Genomic DNA, 18,852 nt, shown 5'->3' with positions numbered 1-18,852 from the left:
CTACTATAATCACCACCACATCATCATCCCTACCACAACCACTATCACTACTACAACTACTACCACATCATCATCCCTACCATCACCACATCATCATCCCCTACCACCACCACCACTATTACAACCACTACCACGTCATCATCACTATTACAACCACTCCTACATCATCCGTACCACCACCACTACTAAAACCAGCACCACATCATTATCCTTACCACCACCACCACTACTACAATCACCACCACATCATTATCCCTACCACCACCACCACTACTACAACCACCACCACATGATCATCCCTAACACCACCACTACTACAACCACCACCACATTATCATCCCTACCACTGAACCACCACATCATCATCATCCCTACCACCACTACTACTACAATCACCACTGCATCATCCCTAACACTGCCACCACTACAACCACAACCTCATCATCATCCCTTCCACCACCACAGGGGTGAGGTTCTCAACCTCCCATAGTGGGCAGGAAGGTATGTGCTGTGTCTTCTATATACTGGCATGGCGAATTTTTGCATAGCCTGTGGCCGCAAAAAAAACAAAAATATCAGCCACAAAATCTGCAACTATTTGCAATTTTTTGAAAATTTTTGAGATTTTGTAAGTATGTGCATCATAAATAATTGGATAGAACCGTCATATTTACCACATAGTGTTCGAATTTTTAATGCGCAACAGGGATTTAAATGAAATACTGTTTTAAAAAATATTTCTGACCTTATACTAATTTAAAATGCTCATTTAGTTTAGTTTCTCAACAAACCACATAATTTTGTAATTACTCTAGATTGCTGCAAATATGTGTTTGAATGATGAAGATCAGATTATATTTTAATTTTGTTTTGGTGTTAGCTTTTATATAGATATTTGTATAGTGTGCACTTTGTTCTATACGTTCGGACAAAATACACTCTTTAGGTCCTTAGAATACACTTTTCATTCTGGGAAGGTTGGCAGGTCTGCTGTAATGGATTGCTTATTTTCTGATCAGACGATATAACAAATCGAAGTTTAATAAGGATTGACCCAGGAACTCTGATTGGTGAGCACCAGTGGGGATTGAACCAGGGACCATTTGAGATGGACATCTGTGGAGATAAAACCCAGGGTAATGGGGGGTCTATATTAGAGGGGAGGAAACCTTGTGACCCTGGGTTGTAGATAGTAGTGGGGAATTAACTCGAGGACAAGATGGAATGTAGACACAAGTGGGGAGTGAACCTGGGTGCACCCTGGACTATGGGATATAATAGCCAATGGAGAGTTAACCCAGGACTTTGGGATGTGAATATCAGTGAGGAGTAAACCTGGGACTATGGGCTGGTAACACTGGTGAGGAGTGACTAAACTGTAAAATGTAGACAAGTGGGGGGTGAACAAGAGAGAAATGTACCCACTTTTTGAGATAGACACCCAGAACAATGTGAGGTGGATTGCAGCAAGGAGTGAACCAAAACTATATGAGGTGGACATTAGTAAGAACTAAATATAGTATAGATACACAAGTGAGGAGTAAACTTGGGACTATGGGATGTTGAAACCAGTGGAGGGTAAAGCCAGGACTGTGAGATATGGACACATAAGAAGAGTAAACTTGTAACTTTGAGATAAGGACACCAGTGGAGAGTGAATTTTGGACTATGGGAGGTGGATGTCACCAGGGAGTGATCGTGGAACCACAGGATATGGATTCCAGTGGGGAGTGAACCTGGAAGGTGGACACTAGTGGGGAATGAACCCGGGATTATGGGAGATGAATACCAGTGGGAAATGAACCCGAGGCTATGAGAGGTGGACACCACTGAGGAGTGATTGTGGAACCACAGGATATGGACTCCAGTGGGAGAAGACCTGAGGCTATGGGAGGTGGACACCACTGGGGAGTGAACCTGGGACTGTGGGAGGTGGACACCAGTGGGAATTGAATACAGAACCATAGAATATGGACTTCAGTGGGAATTGAATGCAGAACCACAGAATATGGACTCCAGTGGGAATTGAATGCAGAACCACAGAATATGGACTCCAGTGGGAATTGAATGCAAAACCACAGAATATGGACTCCAGTGGGAATTGAATGCAGAACCACAGAATATGGACTCCAGTGGGAATTGAATGCAGAACCACAGAATATGGACTCCAATGGGAATTGAATGCAGAACCACAGAATAAGGACTCCAGTGGGAATTGAATGCAGAACCACAGAATATGGACTCCAATGGGAATTGAATGCAGAACCACAGAATAAGGACTCCAGTGGGAATTGAATGCAGAACCACAGAATATGGACTCCAGTGGGAAATGAACCTGGGACTATGATAGGCGGACACTAGAAGGGAGTGAACCCCGGGCTATGAGAGGTTGGACGTCGCTGGGGAGTGAATGCAGGACGATGTTGGGGAGGATTTTTAAAAAACTTATAAGCCTTTTATTGTGATCATAATTTAGTTAAATCTCTCTCTACCAATTACTGCGGCTCACAACAGTTTTCCCTTTCGTGAACTTATTGTCAGTTTTTACGAAAATCAATCGCAATTATTTTGCAAATTTTGTTGTTTTTTTGTTTTTTTGCTTGCAAAATTTGTGAATTTGGTTGCAATTTTTTTGATTTTATATATATACACAGCCCCAGATTTACAGCCTCTCATTAAAAGACTGTTTGAAATTCTGTCTTTCTACAGGTTCATCTGATTTTCATGTTGTCCCTGACATTGTTTTTGTTATCCTTGCTCAGTATACGGCAGATTTTTGAATATCTAGGTAAGCTTGGGGATTATTATTATGTGATATAATTAGTGCAGAGTCTTGTTTGCTGTATTCTTTTTTTTTTTAGAATTATTATTTCTTGTCATTGGTATAATTTCATTCATGATATATAGGTTCCTCACATTAAAAAAAGTTATTGTTAATGATTGTTTTAATATTGTCTTAGCGTTTTGTATGTTCAGGAACAAAATGAAAGCTCCTCAAAACTAATATTAAAAAACAACGCTTTTTTCTGTTATAGTTATTATTATTTTTTTTTTTATGGCCTTTAATTTGTATTTTAATGTCTTAGAAATTATAACAGCATCATGTCATCGGGTAATTTATTTTATTTTGAAACTTCTAAGAAAAATGAAATATTATTCATTTCATTCTTTTATTTTATCTTTGAATTATTAAATGCTAAAATGGCCTTTAATATTTTCTTAAATGTCTTTGAATAGGAAGCATAATGCCATCTGGTCATTTATTTTATTTTGAAATTAATTGAAAAAAAAAAAGAATATGATTATTTGATTAATTCATTAATTTTCCTTCGAGTTTTTAAAATTATTATATGGAGGGCAAGGAAAATAAAAATGGGGAAAAAAAGTATGATGCAGAAATCAGAACCATTTGAAAATTTACAAGCAACAAGGACCTTAAGTTAAAACTTGCCAAGCTTGTTTAAAAATTCTCTATTGGTCAGAAACTATGATCATTATACCAAAGTCGTTTTAAAAAATCACGATATCAAAAATTTCCAAACTTTTATCTTGTTTTTAGCATTAAAGTGTTACCTATGTAGCAATTCACCCAATCTTTGTGAAAAGCAAATGACTGATGGTGACAAAGTCTGGAAAAAGTTTTCCTTCTAATAATGTAACATAATTTTCAATACAATGTAGAAATTACATTTGATATTTCTAAAGATAAATAGCCTACATTGAGTCAATGATGGCAACATGCTTTATAAGGGTCATATATGGTTTACACAATAATACACAAATCAGAGTCAATTAAAAATGCATGGAAATGAGTCACTATTCCAGACATTAGAAAATCAAATCAAGTGGATCATGATCATGGAATAAAAGGCTGCGTACACTAAAAATCAAAATTGGAGGACAGATCACATCAAAATTTTAGAATTATGTCCCAAATCTTTGGTAAGGTAATTACACAACGTGTTTATTGTAACAATTTCGGAATTTAAATTTTTAAACATATTTTCGTGAATTGGGTTTGATTGTAGTAACATTTCAGACGAATCATATATTGGCAGCTAGAGACTTCTTAACTTTCCTTTTATTTTTCTTGCACCTGATGTCTAACAACTGAACTCGGTGATAAAAATTATGGATATTTAATGAATATTCTTTAACCTGTGTCATATATGACAAAGACCAAAGAATTTGATTCTGTTTTTCTCAACTTATTTCCGCAATAGGTCTTTCCTACACTATGATGATAAGTGTGCGCTGGTTGGGAGGTGTGGCTTGTACTTTGCTCTGTTATCCTGTCTTACATGACTATGGCCTAGACTCTCACTTTTTGCCATTGTTGCCTGTGGCCATCACCATGTTTGCAGCATTGGGTGTTGTCTTAAGTATGAAGAAGAGGAAGGTCATCATGGCAGTAAGTTGTTTTGCTTTGTTATTTGTTTGAAAAATTATATCCAGAATTAAAAAAAAAAAACTGCAGGTCTACAAATAAATTCTAATGCCTGTAACAAGTTTTTAATAAGTTTCAATGTGAAATATATTTTGTCACTTATAAGACTGATTAAGAGTCAGGCAAACAATTAGAGCAATCCATAAGGAGTCGGGTTGTATTAATTCTTCCTTTTTATATATTACAGTCCACTCCGGATAATCGCAACACCTTGGGATAAGCAAAAATGTTGCGATAAACTGAAGTTGTAATTGACCGAAGTGGAGTTTCCTGTCCATTATTGCAACATTTTACACATAATATATGGTAAACTCAGACCAGTTGTAAATATTGTTCTTATTCCAACACAGACTGAGAAAATTGATTGAAACAAAAACCATATGACTCATTCTCAAAAGGTGCGCACAGTGGGAGTGGCACAAGAGAAGTCCTCCTTTTAATAAAATCTGACATTTAAAAAAAATGAAACTTGTAATGAAGTGAAGTAAATAGGCCAAGGGAATAATGGGAATAATATCTATTTTCTACCTATTTGTCTTCTTAGCAAATAAATGAATTATGTATTAAAATATCTGATTTTTGTAGTCACATTTTTGTCACTGTTTGAACTAGGTGACATTTTAGATTCTATTTTCGCAATTTGGTCACCTTCTATTCGTCCAAATCTATTTATAGATTAGAATTAAATGTAAAATATATTGTTCAAATCTGAAAAATTGAATTTTAATCAGATATTAATTATATTCGGTCGTTTGAAAATATTGACTTCGTACGACGATGTTTCGGTTATTGTCAGGGCTCAACAAGGACTCATTTTTTACTGTAAAGGCGTCGATTTAGAATGTGTTTATGGCCAGTCCTATTACTTCCTTCACAATAGAGTTAATAGAGTGGGGTATATAATTACTATGGGTAAAAAAAATTAATTTTACGATATTTCAAAATATTGTAACTTCGTTTCGGTCACTTTCCGCCGTACAAGTTTTCATCAATTAACTCGTACAAATAGCTTTCCATCGGTACTTAACAGTTCCGATCAGTGGAAAACTGTGCCTAAGTTAATTAAAAAGAACTACTTCCGTTTCATTTCGTCAAAGAGTATAAAAATCGTGAGCACACACAGTTTCGGTCATTCTCAGAGCTTCACGTCGTACGTGTTGGATGACTGTCGCACAAGGAAGAAATCTTTATTAAAACAAAGTTGAAAACTCGCTTCCTACCGATTGCACGTGTCAGGACAAAGCATTTTTGTTTCACTTATCACCCGGACGTCATCGATCGCTTTAAGAACCTGCTGTCTGCTCTCAAAAACCTTGATGGGTAAGTATGACACTATTTTATGACTCGGTCATATTGTCGTACACATGTTATTCTCTTTGTGTCATTGTATCGTACAATCGAGTCCTCGGCAATGACTCTTTCAAAATATTTGTATGTAGGAATTTTTTTTACAAGGCAACATTTATTTTAAGAAATAATCCCAAGTGCATGCAGTCTTCAATTTTTTTATAGGGTGATATTGGTGTAATTCGTGATTTTAGCCTTGTACTACCACGTGGATCAAGTGACATGATTTTTTTTATGTCATTTGTCGTACGGTGCCTTTGTTTTTTTTGTCACTATATCATACAAGCTGAGTCATAGCCTACAGTCTTGTATCATATTTATAGGCAGGGGTTGTTACTCATAGTGAATATCTTGTGAATTATTTCCAAATATATGTCTTCAACTTCATTTTTATTTGAGAGTTTGCTTATTGGTCATGGATTAAGACTTGTACTCCACGTGGATCAAGTGACATGATTTTTTTTATGTCACTTGTCGTACGTTGTCTTTGTTTTTTGTCATTTTGTCATACAAGCTGAGTCATAGCCTTCTTTCATTTCTGTATCATATTTATATAGGTAGGGGTTGTTTCTCATAGCGAATATCTTGTATATTATTTCCAAATATATGTCTTCAACTTCATTTTTATTTGAGAGTTTGCTTATTGGTCATGGATTAAGACTTGTACTCCACATGGATCAAGTGACATGATTTTTTTTATGTCACTTGTCGTACATTGTCTTGGCTTTTTGTTTTTTTTGTTTGTTTCAAGTCTGTTATGGAAAAACAGGTACTGCCAGGTTGGTAGTCTTGGTCTTTTGTTAGAATATGAATAAGTAATGACACTCTTTTGTTTTGATTTTTTATTGGTTTTTATATTTCAAATAAGATCATTTTACTGCTATTTTTTACTTGTTTGAATTTGACACCCCTTATTTGTCACTATTTACTTATAATCTTTTAGGTGGTTGACTTGTGACTTGAAATGTTATGGTGTAGCTGTGATCATGTATCTACTTGTATTGGGCAATAAGCTCATGTAAAAGCATATTTCACCTAATTTCTCACATCACCAGTCTGGTGGTTAAACATCTATATTTAACTTTTCCCTTAAGTGCACACTATGTCTTAGTCTTAGCTAATATGAATAGCTTGGTATCTTTGTTTTTACCACAGTATCTTATAAGTACTCCTGTTTTCTTTTGATTCACAGATCGGCCTAAAAGGGCAGCTTGCAAAAAGCTGTTTGATGACCTTGATGGTGAGGCCTCCAGTGTAGACAAGAAAAAGGCATCAAATTTGAGGTATCGAGTGAAAATCTTGGATTCCGTAATGGCTGCAGCTTTCAAAGCAAAGGAACGGGAGTGTTTAAGGGAGTGCCGGGCCAGTTTGATGAGAAAAAGGAGCAGCAGAAATTAATACGCCGTGTTCGAGAAGAAAAGAAAAAGAGGTATGTTGTAATGCTTGGACTGAGACCTACAGTCTTATAATTTCCTGTCAATTTTTCTTAAGCGGTTGGAGCGTATCTCTCACACTGATAATACTATTCACATGTTTGCAGTGACCGCGACACAGGTGCATAGTTTTTATTCAATTGCTCCGCAATGGTGGAAGTTCGTATTCTCAAGATGTCTCTGATCTTAAACCAGGCTACAAGACATTTTAAGTTAGCAACAACTAATAGAAATAGTCCAGTCTGGAAAATAGCAACACCCTGGAATCAGCGAAAGTGTTGCGACTAACCGCAGTTCCAATTAAACGAAGTTGATTTTCTTGTCCACTATTGCAATATTTTACACAAGTATGGTAAACTCAAACCAGTAGTTGTAAACATTGTTCTTAGTCCACCAAAAACTGAGCAATTTGATTGAAATTATAACTATGTACGCAAATTCATGATGAAATATCTTAAATCAGTAACCTCATTGCAGTACAGATCTCCTGACCTCCCATAGCGGGCAGGGAGGTACATACTGTGTCTTCTATCCCCTTATATCTGTTTTCCAAAATGCTTTCTGTCTTTGTCTTGGAATGAGATTACTTGGTTTTGTCCTGGCTCTGGCCGGAGTCCTAGCTGGGAGGGAAACAGTCAAATGCATAGTTATTGTTTTGGGAGATGATATTTTTTTCCTTGTAAATCATCTCTCTGTTATGTATTATTATTTTTATTTTGAATGTATAATGTAAGCATTTGAGTGTATTCCTCTTTGTTGGATTTTGTGCTTGTGTCTGGATGAGACTTGTAGGTGATTTCAAACTAAGTACATTGGTGGTATGCTCTTGGAATCTACATCTGATCCCTATTTGTTCTCAGTTCCCCTTTGTCTTACTTTTTCTTGGGTACTTTAATTGTAATTCTAGAACTCTTTACTATCCCATTTTCTTCCTTTTTACTGGCGCTAATATAACCTAAATGTGTTGCAAGCGCCGTAAAACCCTTAAAAAACAAACAAAACAGCAGTACAGATCGTATACAATGTATTGTACCTATCGGCACTGTTCAACGTGATCACCATGATCACAACAACTTGTCTGTTGGTTTCAATCTTAAGTTTTCGGCAAACTTTTGGCCAAAATCATACCGTCACCATACCTAATTTCAACTCATTACAATAACAACATTATCAATATCAAATAAGAAAATCTCCACCATAGAAGTGGAGAAGAATGAGGCAACGATTGCGGAGTTATGTCGACACTTCAGTATGAAGTCCACCACCGTGTATATCATTTTGAAGGATTAACATGTATTTAAAGGGCCAAAATAATATGTGGTTCCTTCCTTTGCAAATTGGTTATAACGCGAGCCAGGGAGTAATGAGCATTTATGCTTGGAATGAGCTTACGACCGAGCTCCAGTGTATTTCTTTTATGTCATTTGGTTATAAGAAAGCCACTTTTTGCTAATACTGGTTGTACTTATTTGGGATTTGCATAAAATGTATGCATGTAAGCCTAGAATATACTTTGTTGTTTTTTTTCTTATTTATATTTTCACTATTTGTTACAGATTTTGTGTTTGGTGATAACTAAATTGAATCATCTTTGATCATTTTTCCCCATTATAAATCAGTGAAATATGATTGCACTCCAGTCCTATTTTTTTATTTTTTTTGGACCCTGCTCTTGTATCAGTGTAGGTTCAAAGGAATGTTAACATACATTTTAGGGGTCCTTTATTATGTCAATGTCTGAAAAGGTTGTAACACCCCACTGGATTGGAATTTCTACCTTCTTAGATACAATTATTACACCAAAGCAAATAAAAATAAATCTAGTCACTGTTACAGTTACTGTAGTACATATGTCAGTAAAGCTGCAATCTCCTGCAATTTAGCCAGGTCTCCATGACTCTTATTCCAAAACTTTCAACTGATGGTCCAAGTTGTCATTTATGTGTTATTGGGGGACCAGACCAGGTGTCTCTGTCTCAGCCATAGCCTGTCTGGGACTGAAAATTACCTTTTTGGAAGAAGTGGTTTTCTTGAGTTTAGTGGGTTGTTTCCAGAAGATTATTATTATATCGTGGCTTCCGATTGATAAATTCTTTTTTGGTGATATAATTGTTTGCCATAACCTGTGACAGAATGATTTGTATATGGAACAGAAGTAAAACAACAGATTAATATTCTTTTTTTTTTTTTAAACAAGAACAATACACTATCTGTGCAATATGTTGGTGTTTTTATGGTTAAGCCTTTTTTGGTCAAATAGCTGGATGACAGGACATACATAGACCTGTAATTTTTGGTTTGGGTTCGCATAGTTTTAAGATTTGCATAACACCGCAGGACCAGTGCTATCAATTGAAGTGAATGGGTCTAAGGATATGGTGCAATTTGAGGGACATGATTTATTTTGGTATCCAGATAGTAGGCGGCAGCTCTTTTCTTTTTTCCTTGTTTAATTAATATTGCAATACTGCCATATTGCTGAACTGGGGGTGGGATTGTTAATGTGTCTCCTTGTCATGAGTTTTAACATTAATCGTTGCAGATGTTAAACATAATATTTTAGAAAAACTCATGTGATAAGACATGATTCCGCTTACATTAATTCTTTTTGTCATTGTCTCTTTCAGGGATGGTGTGTCTAAGGAAAAGAAACCTGCCCCAAAACCTTCAACAAGGGCCACCCAGCAAGTCGTTGAGCAAAGACGAGAGAACAACAGGCTGGCTCAGCATAAACGGAGAGCTAATATGTCCTCCCAGAAAAAGAGGAGGGAGAAGGAGAAGAACAGGGCATACTACCATTCCAAAAAGGAGAAAGCGAAAGCAGCTGTAGTCCCTGTAACATCAAATGCACCTACTGTGCCAACAGCATCTGCACGGTCTTCAGCTCTTCATCGCCTTCGGCAAAAGCTGGGATCTGGCAAGAAATTGCTGATCAATCTGCAACAGCTGATTAGGCAACTTCACCAGACCTGCCAACCAGTACAATTAATCGTATTTTAGTACGATTTTTGGACCCCGAATACGCGGATACGATTTTAGTGGATTTAATACGATTTTTTAAAAGATCTGTGATGTGAATGATATTGATGATACATTTGATGCATTGATACACACATGTCGTTGACCGTGTTTCTGAATGAATGATGCATCACATTTAATACTATAATTATCATTTCAGTTGCTTATATGATGCCGGTTTTCACCAATATTTTTCTAATACATTTTTGAGGATTTGCATAGAATTATGCATATAAGCTTGTTTTATACTTTAAATAGTCTCAGAGCACATTTAAACTTTTGCCACTTATTAAATAGAAAATTCTAAGTGAAAATTTAATTGAACCAACATCTATGAAGCCTTCAATTAAAAACTGTATTGCTAATTAACTTAAACTTAAATGGGTTATTTCCCTTTATAATTACTAAATTACTCTATTTTGATTTATAAAATTTATAATGATCTTTTTTTTTTCTTTATTATTTTGTACGAGTCTTGGATTACAAAGTGGGCAGCTTTAAGACCGGTATTTGGTTCAAAATGAATTTTTTAGAACCATTTTAGAAGTATTTAACTTGTCTCTGCATATTACATACTTTGCGAATTTCCCATCATTTGACCAAAGTAATAGTATTAGTAGTATATAGAAGTAATAGTAGGAGTAGTAGTAGTAGTAGTGAATGCTCAAAAAAAAAGAGAGAGGGATATATAGATCATTAGATAACATATATGGAAAATATCTTGCTATTGTTGCAATTTGTCATCTATTGAATTGAAGACCACTCTCCTAGATATTTTATCTCAAAACTTTCTCATAACTGATGTACTGGGCTAGCAGATATCACCATCACAACTTTATCAGCATCTCTTACCATCAACATCATGACATCATCACTTCTACAACTGCCATCACAGCATTGTCACTGCCACAACCACCACCACATCACTTTTGCCACCACCGCCACCACAGCTTCATCATCATCACCACCACCACCACTAGAGCACCATCGCTACAACAACCAACACTTCTTCCACTGGCACTAGCATCAATACTACCAACATGTTAAGGGTCGTTTGGTCATTTCTTTGAGTGTTTCGAAAGCAATTTACTTTGATATTGCAATTTCTGAGCCTTATACTAATTTTAAATGGCCATTAAGTTTTAGTTTCTCGATAAATCGATAATTTTGTAATCACTAGAGATTGCTTGAATGATGAAGATCAGAGTTTATTTTGATTTGGGATTGATGTTAGCTTTTATATAAATTTTTGTATAGTCCGGCCTTTTTTTCCACATGTGCTAACAAAATACACTTTTTTTTGCTAAAAAATACACTTTTTAGGGTCATGGAATACACTTTTCATCCTGGGAAGGTTGGCAGGTCTGCTTCACAAGCGTCAAGCCTCAGAGATTGATGCTCTAGGCATCAAGTATTCGTCCCCAACTAAGCTTAAACCAACTGCTTCGCTTGATCTCTTCACAAAATTTTTTGAGGTTTTGAAGCCCATGCGGAGTAAGATTTCTCTCAAAGCGAAGTTGCTTATCACAGACATTGCTGGCTCCTTGATGGACAAATATTCTATCAGGAAGCATGGCCGTCATAGGACTCATGCGACGGAACCGTACAGGAGGCTTTATAAGTCTGCCACTGATAAAGCCATTACTGAGTATTTTGAAGACAACTCTGTCTATTTTTCCTCCAAAAACTCTGTTGACAAGGACCTTGTCTCAAGGAAGATTCTAGATAGAACAATTGTTAGTTTGTTTAATGACTTCATAGCAGAACACGGGACCATTGTTTGTCGGATTACATTTTTTAAGAAACGCCCAAAAAATGTGTTAAGCTTTCTAAAGACACCATACAAACAGTGCATGTGTGATATATGCATAAATCCAATGATTAAGATGAAAGTTTTGGGGAAGTTGTGTGGTTGTAGTGTTAACAGTGTGAAAGAGTTGGTGAAAATGACTGTGTGTGAGGAATTGAAAAGGGTGTGTTTGATGAGGCGGTGTAATGATTGTGGGAGTGATGGTCTTGATGTTATACTCAACAAGGCAAGAATGGTGTGTGATAGGGAATTAGAGTGGAAGAGATGGGAGAATGTGATGCGGAGAGGCAAGTCGCAGTTGGAGCTGGTGAACAAAAGAGGTTCCTTTGATGAGTTTGGTGATGAGTTAAAGTGTGAGTCGAGAAACTTGGCATTGCATGATTATGTCCATCGCTGGCAGTCTCATCAGTACAGGTTGCTATGCAAGTCATTGCCATCTGGTTGGGCAGTTCTCACACTGGATTTTGCGGAAAATTACCTATGTTGTAATCAAGATCAGCCACAGTCTGCCTATTATGGGTATTCACAAGTCACAGTGCACCCCTGTGTCTTATATTATAATTGTCAATGTGGTGAGAGAGTCACATCTAATGTTGTTTTTCTTTAAGACAACCTTTGCCACTCTGCCAATATGGTAGATGCGATAGTGAGAAAACTTTTTTCCACCCACCTCCCTCCACATATTCATCACATGGTCATTTTCAGTGACGCTGCTTATCGCAATATAAATCAAAGCTTCCTTTCTTCTTCTTTCTTCATCTAAGTCGCGAGTCTGCTGACTGTTGAACTATGCTACTTTGGGTCTCGTCATGGAAAGAATCCATGTGATGCCTTAGGTGGTGTTGTGAAGCGGGCAGCAAGTCGTGCAGTACTTGCCAGAACAGTTGTCATACAGAATGCATCTGATATCTTGGATTTTTGCAGGCGTAATCTCTCCATAAATTCAACATTGGATTCTGAGTGTTCTCATTTATTTCGGTGTTTCAAGATGGTGCAAAGTGAGGATCTTCCTGTCATTTCTTCCTATTCCTTGGAAACTGTTCCTGGTACTAGAGCCATTCATAGTGTCAGGCCAGTCAAATATGGTTTGCTTGCTCGAAATCTGTCTTGCTTTTGTCCTGCGTGTGTTTCCGGTTGTTACAATGCCTGTCCCCATATTGAGTTTGTTGGATCTTGGCATCCTATGAAATTTACCAATATGTGGTTGAGTCTCAGACCTGGCTCGGCTACACTTGATAATTCAGTCAATTTTCATGCAGACTCTGCTCCAGTCAATTTTCATGCAGTCTCTGCCCCAGTTGATGATAATGTAGTCTCTGTCCCAGTTGATGATAATGTAGTCTCTGTCCCAGTTGATGATTATGTAGTCTCTGCCCCAGTTGATGATTATGTAGTCTCTGCCCCAGTTGATAATAATGCAGTCTCTGTCCCAGTTGATGATAATGCAGTTTCTGCCCCAGTTGATGATAATGTAGTCTCTGTCCCAGTTGATGATAATGTAGTCTCTGCCCCAGTTGATGATAATGTAGTCTCTGTCCCAGTTGATGATAAAGCAGTGGATTTGTCGCCCATTTCTATCAATGAACCCTCGATTGTGTGTCCAAGATTGGTTGAAGAGTCTCGAGAACAATTTTTCACCACTTCTCTCTCCAAATGTCAAACTGTCAGTCATACAATAATCTTGTAGCTTGTGTCGATTCATTTTCGGGGTTAATTTCACAATTTGCGCTTCCTTCACAGTTAGCTTACCCTAGCATTCTTGATTGTCAAGGCTCTGTTGATAAGGCTGCCCTGGCATTGGTACCTAAGGGTTTGACGTGTCTTTATCCTTTGATGGTTGGAGCAGATGGCAATTGTGTACCCAGATCTATTAGTTTTGTGGGCGTTTGGATCCGAGGATTGCCACCTGGAGGTTAGGTGTAGGATTGTTTCTGAACTGGTTCTCAATTCCACTGTCTATCTCACTCTTCCTTCTGAGGAGTTGGCAACCCTTTCTCTGCTCTCTGATTTCCATTGTGAGGATCTTCATATGACCTATCAGGCAGAAGTTTTAGATGTCAGTAGACCATCTTCTTTCATGGGCATGTGGCAGCTCATGGCTGCATGTAATGCATTTGGATCTCCTATCATGTCTGTGTACCCTAAATTGGGCCCTGCTAGTATTTCCTCTTTTTTTAATAGGACCCTACAACCGGCTGTTCCTTGACACAAGGATTGTATTGCTTTATTGTGGTGCTCTTCTAGGGACATGCAGGATGAGCATTGGGTAGTGAATCATGTTGCTCCTCTTTTACATCTAACGACCCCTTGTGCAATTGAATTTCAGTCAATTTAGCTTCCTACTACAGTAGTGTTCACGAAAATTATTTTCCATGGGTGACTGAAACTGCTACACCTGGGTGGGGTTCCTAACCTCCCATAGTGGGTAGAGAGCTAATTACTGTGCCTTCTATCCTCCTTTATCTGTTTTTAACTTGCTTTCTGTCTTTGTCTTGGAATGAGATTACTTCTGCATTATATTATGTTTTATTTACATGTTATATATCATTTGTAAACATTTGAAAGTGTTCCTCTTAGTGGGGAGCTGTGCTTAACGTCAGGATGAGACATTTAGGTGATTTCAAAGTACCTACTTTGATAGTGTGCTGTTGGAATCGACCTGTTTCCTATTTGTACCAATTCCCTTTTGTCTTAACTTTTCTTGGGTGCTTTAATTGTAATTCTGGAACTTTTTACTATCCCATTTCTTCCTTTTTACTGGCGCTGATATGATGTGTCGCAAGCGCTGTTAAGCCCTTATAAAACAAAACAAATTTCTAGTTAGTTTTACGAGATGCTGATCTGTATTGTATTGTTTTCTTTTACATGTTATATCTATCATGAATTGTAAACGTTTGAGTGTGTCCCTCTTCTTATACTTATTGGGGACTTGTGCTTGTTTCTCGATGAGACTTTTGGGTATTTCAAACTAAGAATACTGAAAGTGTGCTCTTGGAATCTAGCTACATCTTTTCCCTATTTGAACGCTTCCCTTTGTCTTACTTTTTCTTGTGTGCTTTCAGTTGTAAATCTATATTTTTTTAACCATCATTTTGCCTTCCATATTATTGGCGCTGAGATGACCTAATTGTGTCTCAAGCGTCGTAAAACCCTTAAAAACAAAGTGGCACATGGCTCAGTTTGTGTCATCATAATTATGTCATACAAGTAATTATACCTTTGTTTATTTTGTTTTGTCTCTATTTAATGAATGTTTTTTGTGTTCTTAGATGCCATCATGAAAGTGTTTTTGTATACTGGTCATAATTGGCTTATTTTGTTCCTTATATTTTTGATAGAGTCTTTTTGGATGATTTCCATATTCTTGTACGCCATGATGACACAATGACTTTCTTATAATTGATAGTTATTTTTCTTTCTTTAACCATTCATATTGTTTTTCATGTTATTTCATCAAATAAATTTGAAAACAACATCATTTCAATGTGTTTTATTTGTGTTTTGTTGCTTTTTGTGTCACATTTCCTCTGTCATGCACGTCGTACAAGACATGTGCGCATAGCATGTTTCTATGCCTGTAGCTGGGTGACCCTTGCTTCACTTATCTTCTGTTATATATTTATATAAACTGTGGGTCTCACTTTACATTTGGGTGGAATTTCACAGCTTTGGGTGCATTTTGAAAGATTGACCTATTTGTGACATTCATGGGACCACCTTTTGAGAATGAGTCATGCCATATATGGCATCCCTAAGATTTTGTCAAGCAAAAGCAGCTTTGATACAAGACATCTTATTCAGATTGGATTAACTTTCACTCTTTTGTTCTCAACGTTTGTATGAGTCAAAGAGATTGGCCATGGTGAGAGAAGATAAACTCTCACCAAACTCGTTGATCACAATGCACAGTTGTCAATCCCAAAACAAAGGATATCACTCAGTCCATCTTCTTTGCAGTTGCCATTGTCTACCTGTTATCAAGACTATGCCCAGCCCCCTTGCCTCATATTTTATGGCCACAGATGGCATCACAAACCCTGGATGGGGTTCCTGACCTCCCACAGTGGGCAGGGAGATACTTACTGCGTCTTCTATCCCCCTTTATCTGTTTTCCAACGTGCTTTCTGTCTTTGTCTTGGAATGAGATGGTTGGTTTTGTCCTGGCCCTGGCCGGAGTCCTTGACTTGGAGGGAAACAGTTGAATGTATTATTATAGTTTTGGGAGGTGATATTTTTTTCCTTGTAAATCATCTCTCTGTTATGTATTGTTATTTTGTTTTATTTTAATATATGATTTGTTAACATTTGAGTGTATTCCTTTTAGTGGGATTTTGTGCTGGTGACTGGGTGAAACATTTCTAATTAGGTAATCTTAAACTAAGTACACTGATAGTGTGCTCTTGGAATCTACATCTGTTCCCTATTTGTACCATTCCTCTTTGCCTTACTTTTCCCTCAAGTCCTTTTAATTGTACATCTAGAATGTTTTTACTATCCAATTTTCATCCTTTTTACTGGCACTGATATGACCTAAATGTGTTGCAAGTGCCGTAAAATCCTTAAAAACAAAACAAAACATCACAAACCCATACTGCAAAGCCCCGCCCTCTTTTGTCTCTCATAGAGTGATGACACACTACGGTAGCATTAAATCCTGATCACTCTCAATTGTTCAACCTGTCACAATTTCATCAATGATGAAATATAATCATGATATTGATTTGATTGATTTCTTGAATTTGTAATTTGGGCAAAAATTTGTTGCAGTTAACTGAAGTTTGTTGCAATTAACCAGTGACTTTTATATAGAATTAATTCCGTTTCTTGGGAAATGTTGCGATTAACCGAAAGTAACGATTATCCGGAATGGACTGTATCTAGTAAGCCTCTAATTTGAGTTGAATGTGAATGTGATTTTATATTTATTGTTGGTACCAAACTCTATGAATTGCTTTCAGTGGGATATAGCTACACCTATTCTTCTTAAGTTTCATAATTATCAAATTTCCGATCTTAAACAGGAGATTTTGATTGTGCTTCTTTAAAAAGAAAGGAAAAGCAAAATTATAGACTTTGAATTGATTAAATTTTTTATTCCCATTCACATGTCGTAACATCTGTCTTCGCTAATTGAAGCTTCCATTCAATGTTATTTACACTTTTTTTGTTGTTGTGAGACAGAAATATGAAAATTACACTGTGTCATATTTGGTATTTGTTTATTTGGAAAAATGCCATCTGTGTTGCTGGTTTATTATCCTGTCTTTGGCACATGCTGTATATATGCACAAGTAGTGTAACTGAAACAAATCCTTGGAAGCCAGGGTTTTGTAAAATGTGTAGCTCTGGCAACCGTCACAGGTATTGTTGTTTGTTTGTATTTAAAAGTTGAATGGTATGTATGTTGTATATTTGGACATAATATATATACATAATAATATTATTATATATATTTTTATTTCATTCTCCTCTTTTCCAGGTTTTGACAACTGTGTTGGTCACAAGTTTGATTGCCTTATTTCTAGTGTGGATACAGAGTATGCCACACAATCTACCGTATCCTTTCTATGAGTTATAAATCCTTTGAATTCTTAGAACATCTTTCTGTTTATTTATTGTATGTTTTCATACCAATAGATGACTGTTTGTAAAAAGTTAAATGTGATGAGACAGAGAGAATATACAAATGTAGAAAGACAGGCTCATAGATGTCATGCAAAGAATGTGAACATTTCACTCCCATTTTGTCACAGATTTTTGCTATCAACTCCCATTGTAGACTTTTGTTATCATGTGCAAGTATTTAAAAGAATTTGGAGCCCATTTCAACTCTATGCAATAGTCATTGGCAAGGCTAAACTTTCAACTAAAAAGTGCTAATTGTCAAAGCTAATGGAGCATATTCACGTTTTTATTTCCATAACTACAATGTTTCAGACAATACTTTCTTGGCTACCTACCCTTGAATGCTCTGTACCTGCTGATAAGTGCCAACTTTCTGTTTTGTCTGCTGGGCCTAGGGGCAGTTTCTGTTGGGGCCACAACTCCCTTTGGTTCTTTGATGTCTCTACAAGCAATTGGTAAGACGAAATTATCAGATGAGAGGAGAAAAGGGATAGCTTAAGCTTAATTTGCTTTTGTTTTTTTTTACTTTGTCATTGTAAGTCAAGTCTAAATTCCGACTACAATTTTAACAGGGTTCCCAGCAGGTCGAGAAATCGAGAATTTGTCAGGAATTTAAAAAATATAATTTAAGGTCTGGAATTGGTCTAGAATTTGCTTTGTTGGACATTTGGACGAGAATATAAATTTTCAAATTTGGAATTTCAGTGACCGTTTAGATGTTGACTTTTCACAGTCTGACAATGTACAACATTATAGCAAAGTGAGGATAAGGATTGAGACCCAAGACAAGTTTAGTTGTTCCTCAAAGCAAATTATGGATTTCAGAATGGCTGGCATGAACTTTATGCAGACATTTGTAAAGAGATTTTTGCTGAAATCACCACTGAAATACATTATTGAAGTACATAATGCAGTGTCTCTCTCCTGCCTTACCTTCCCACCCAAGACACCGCAATTCATGAAAAAAAAAGCAGCTTTGCATCTCAAAGATCTGAACCTTTTAAAATAATCTAATATTGATGATGTTCTAGATGGATTTGATCTTCTTTGTGTCAAGGTAAAAATTGAACTAAGTACATAATTTGATCATCACACAACATTGATTGCTGAGGAATTGCATCGTATGCCACATTTCTGATGAGTTTACACACTTTTGGCCCATAATTAAAAAG

The 18,852-nt window shown here is 36.6% G+C and overlaps 2 protein-coding genes and 1 long non-coding RNA gene across 4 annotated transcripts in view; all 3 read left to right on the top strand.

Annotated features, from left to right (window-relative positions):
- LOC144967703 (uncharacterized) overlaps nucleotides 1-18,852 on the top strand; it is a 62,315-nt gene that overhangs the window by 16,339 nt on the left and 27,124 nt on the right. For both annotated transcript variants that reach the window (XM_078905246.1, XM_078905245.1), the window contains exons 8-11: nucleotides 2,710-2,788; nucleotides 4,224-4,411; nucleotides 17,535-17,611; nucleotides 17,993-18,135. In XM_078905246.1, coding sequence (XP_078761372.1) covers nucleotides 2,710-2,788; nucleotides 4,224-4,411; nucleotides 17,535-17,611; nucleotides 17,993-18,135 — 487 coding nt within the window. The remainder of the gene's footprint in view (nucleotides 1-2,709; nucleotides 2,789-4,223; nucleotides 4,412-17,534; nucleotides 17,612-17,992; nucleotides 18,136-18,852) is intronic.
- Nucleotides 5,631-9,979, top strand: LOC144967705 (uncharacterized). The gene is made up of 3 exons (XR_013644455.1): nucleotides 5,631-5,767; nucleotides 6,987-7,223; nucleotides 9,855-9,979. It is a non-coding gene; the product is annotated as an uncharacterized LOC144967705 (long non-coding RNA).
- On the top strand, nucleotides 11,558-12,882 carry LOC144967704 (uncharacterized). Its single transcript, XM_078905247.1, has one exon. The coding sequence runs from the start codon at nucleotides 11,733-11,735 to the stop codon at nucleotides 12,660-12,662; it is 930 nt and encodes a 309-aa protein (XP_078761373.1). The 5' UTR covers nucleotides 11,558-11,732; the 3' UTR covers nucleotides 12,663-12,882.

This window comes from Berghia stephanieae, chromosome 3 (assembly GCF_034508935.2).
Source record: "Berghia stephanieae isolate SIO BIC M18660-M18661 chromosome 3, UCSD_Bste_1.3, whole genome shotgun sequence".
NCBI lineage: Eukaryota > Metazoa > Mollusca > Gastropoda > Nudibranchia > Aeolidiidae > Berghia > Berghia stephanieae.
Note: the sequence above shows the minus strand (reverse complement) of the source record. Positions and strands in the feature narration are given on the sequence as shown.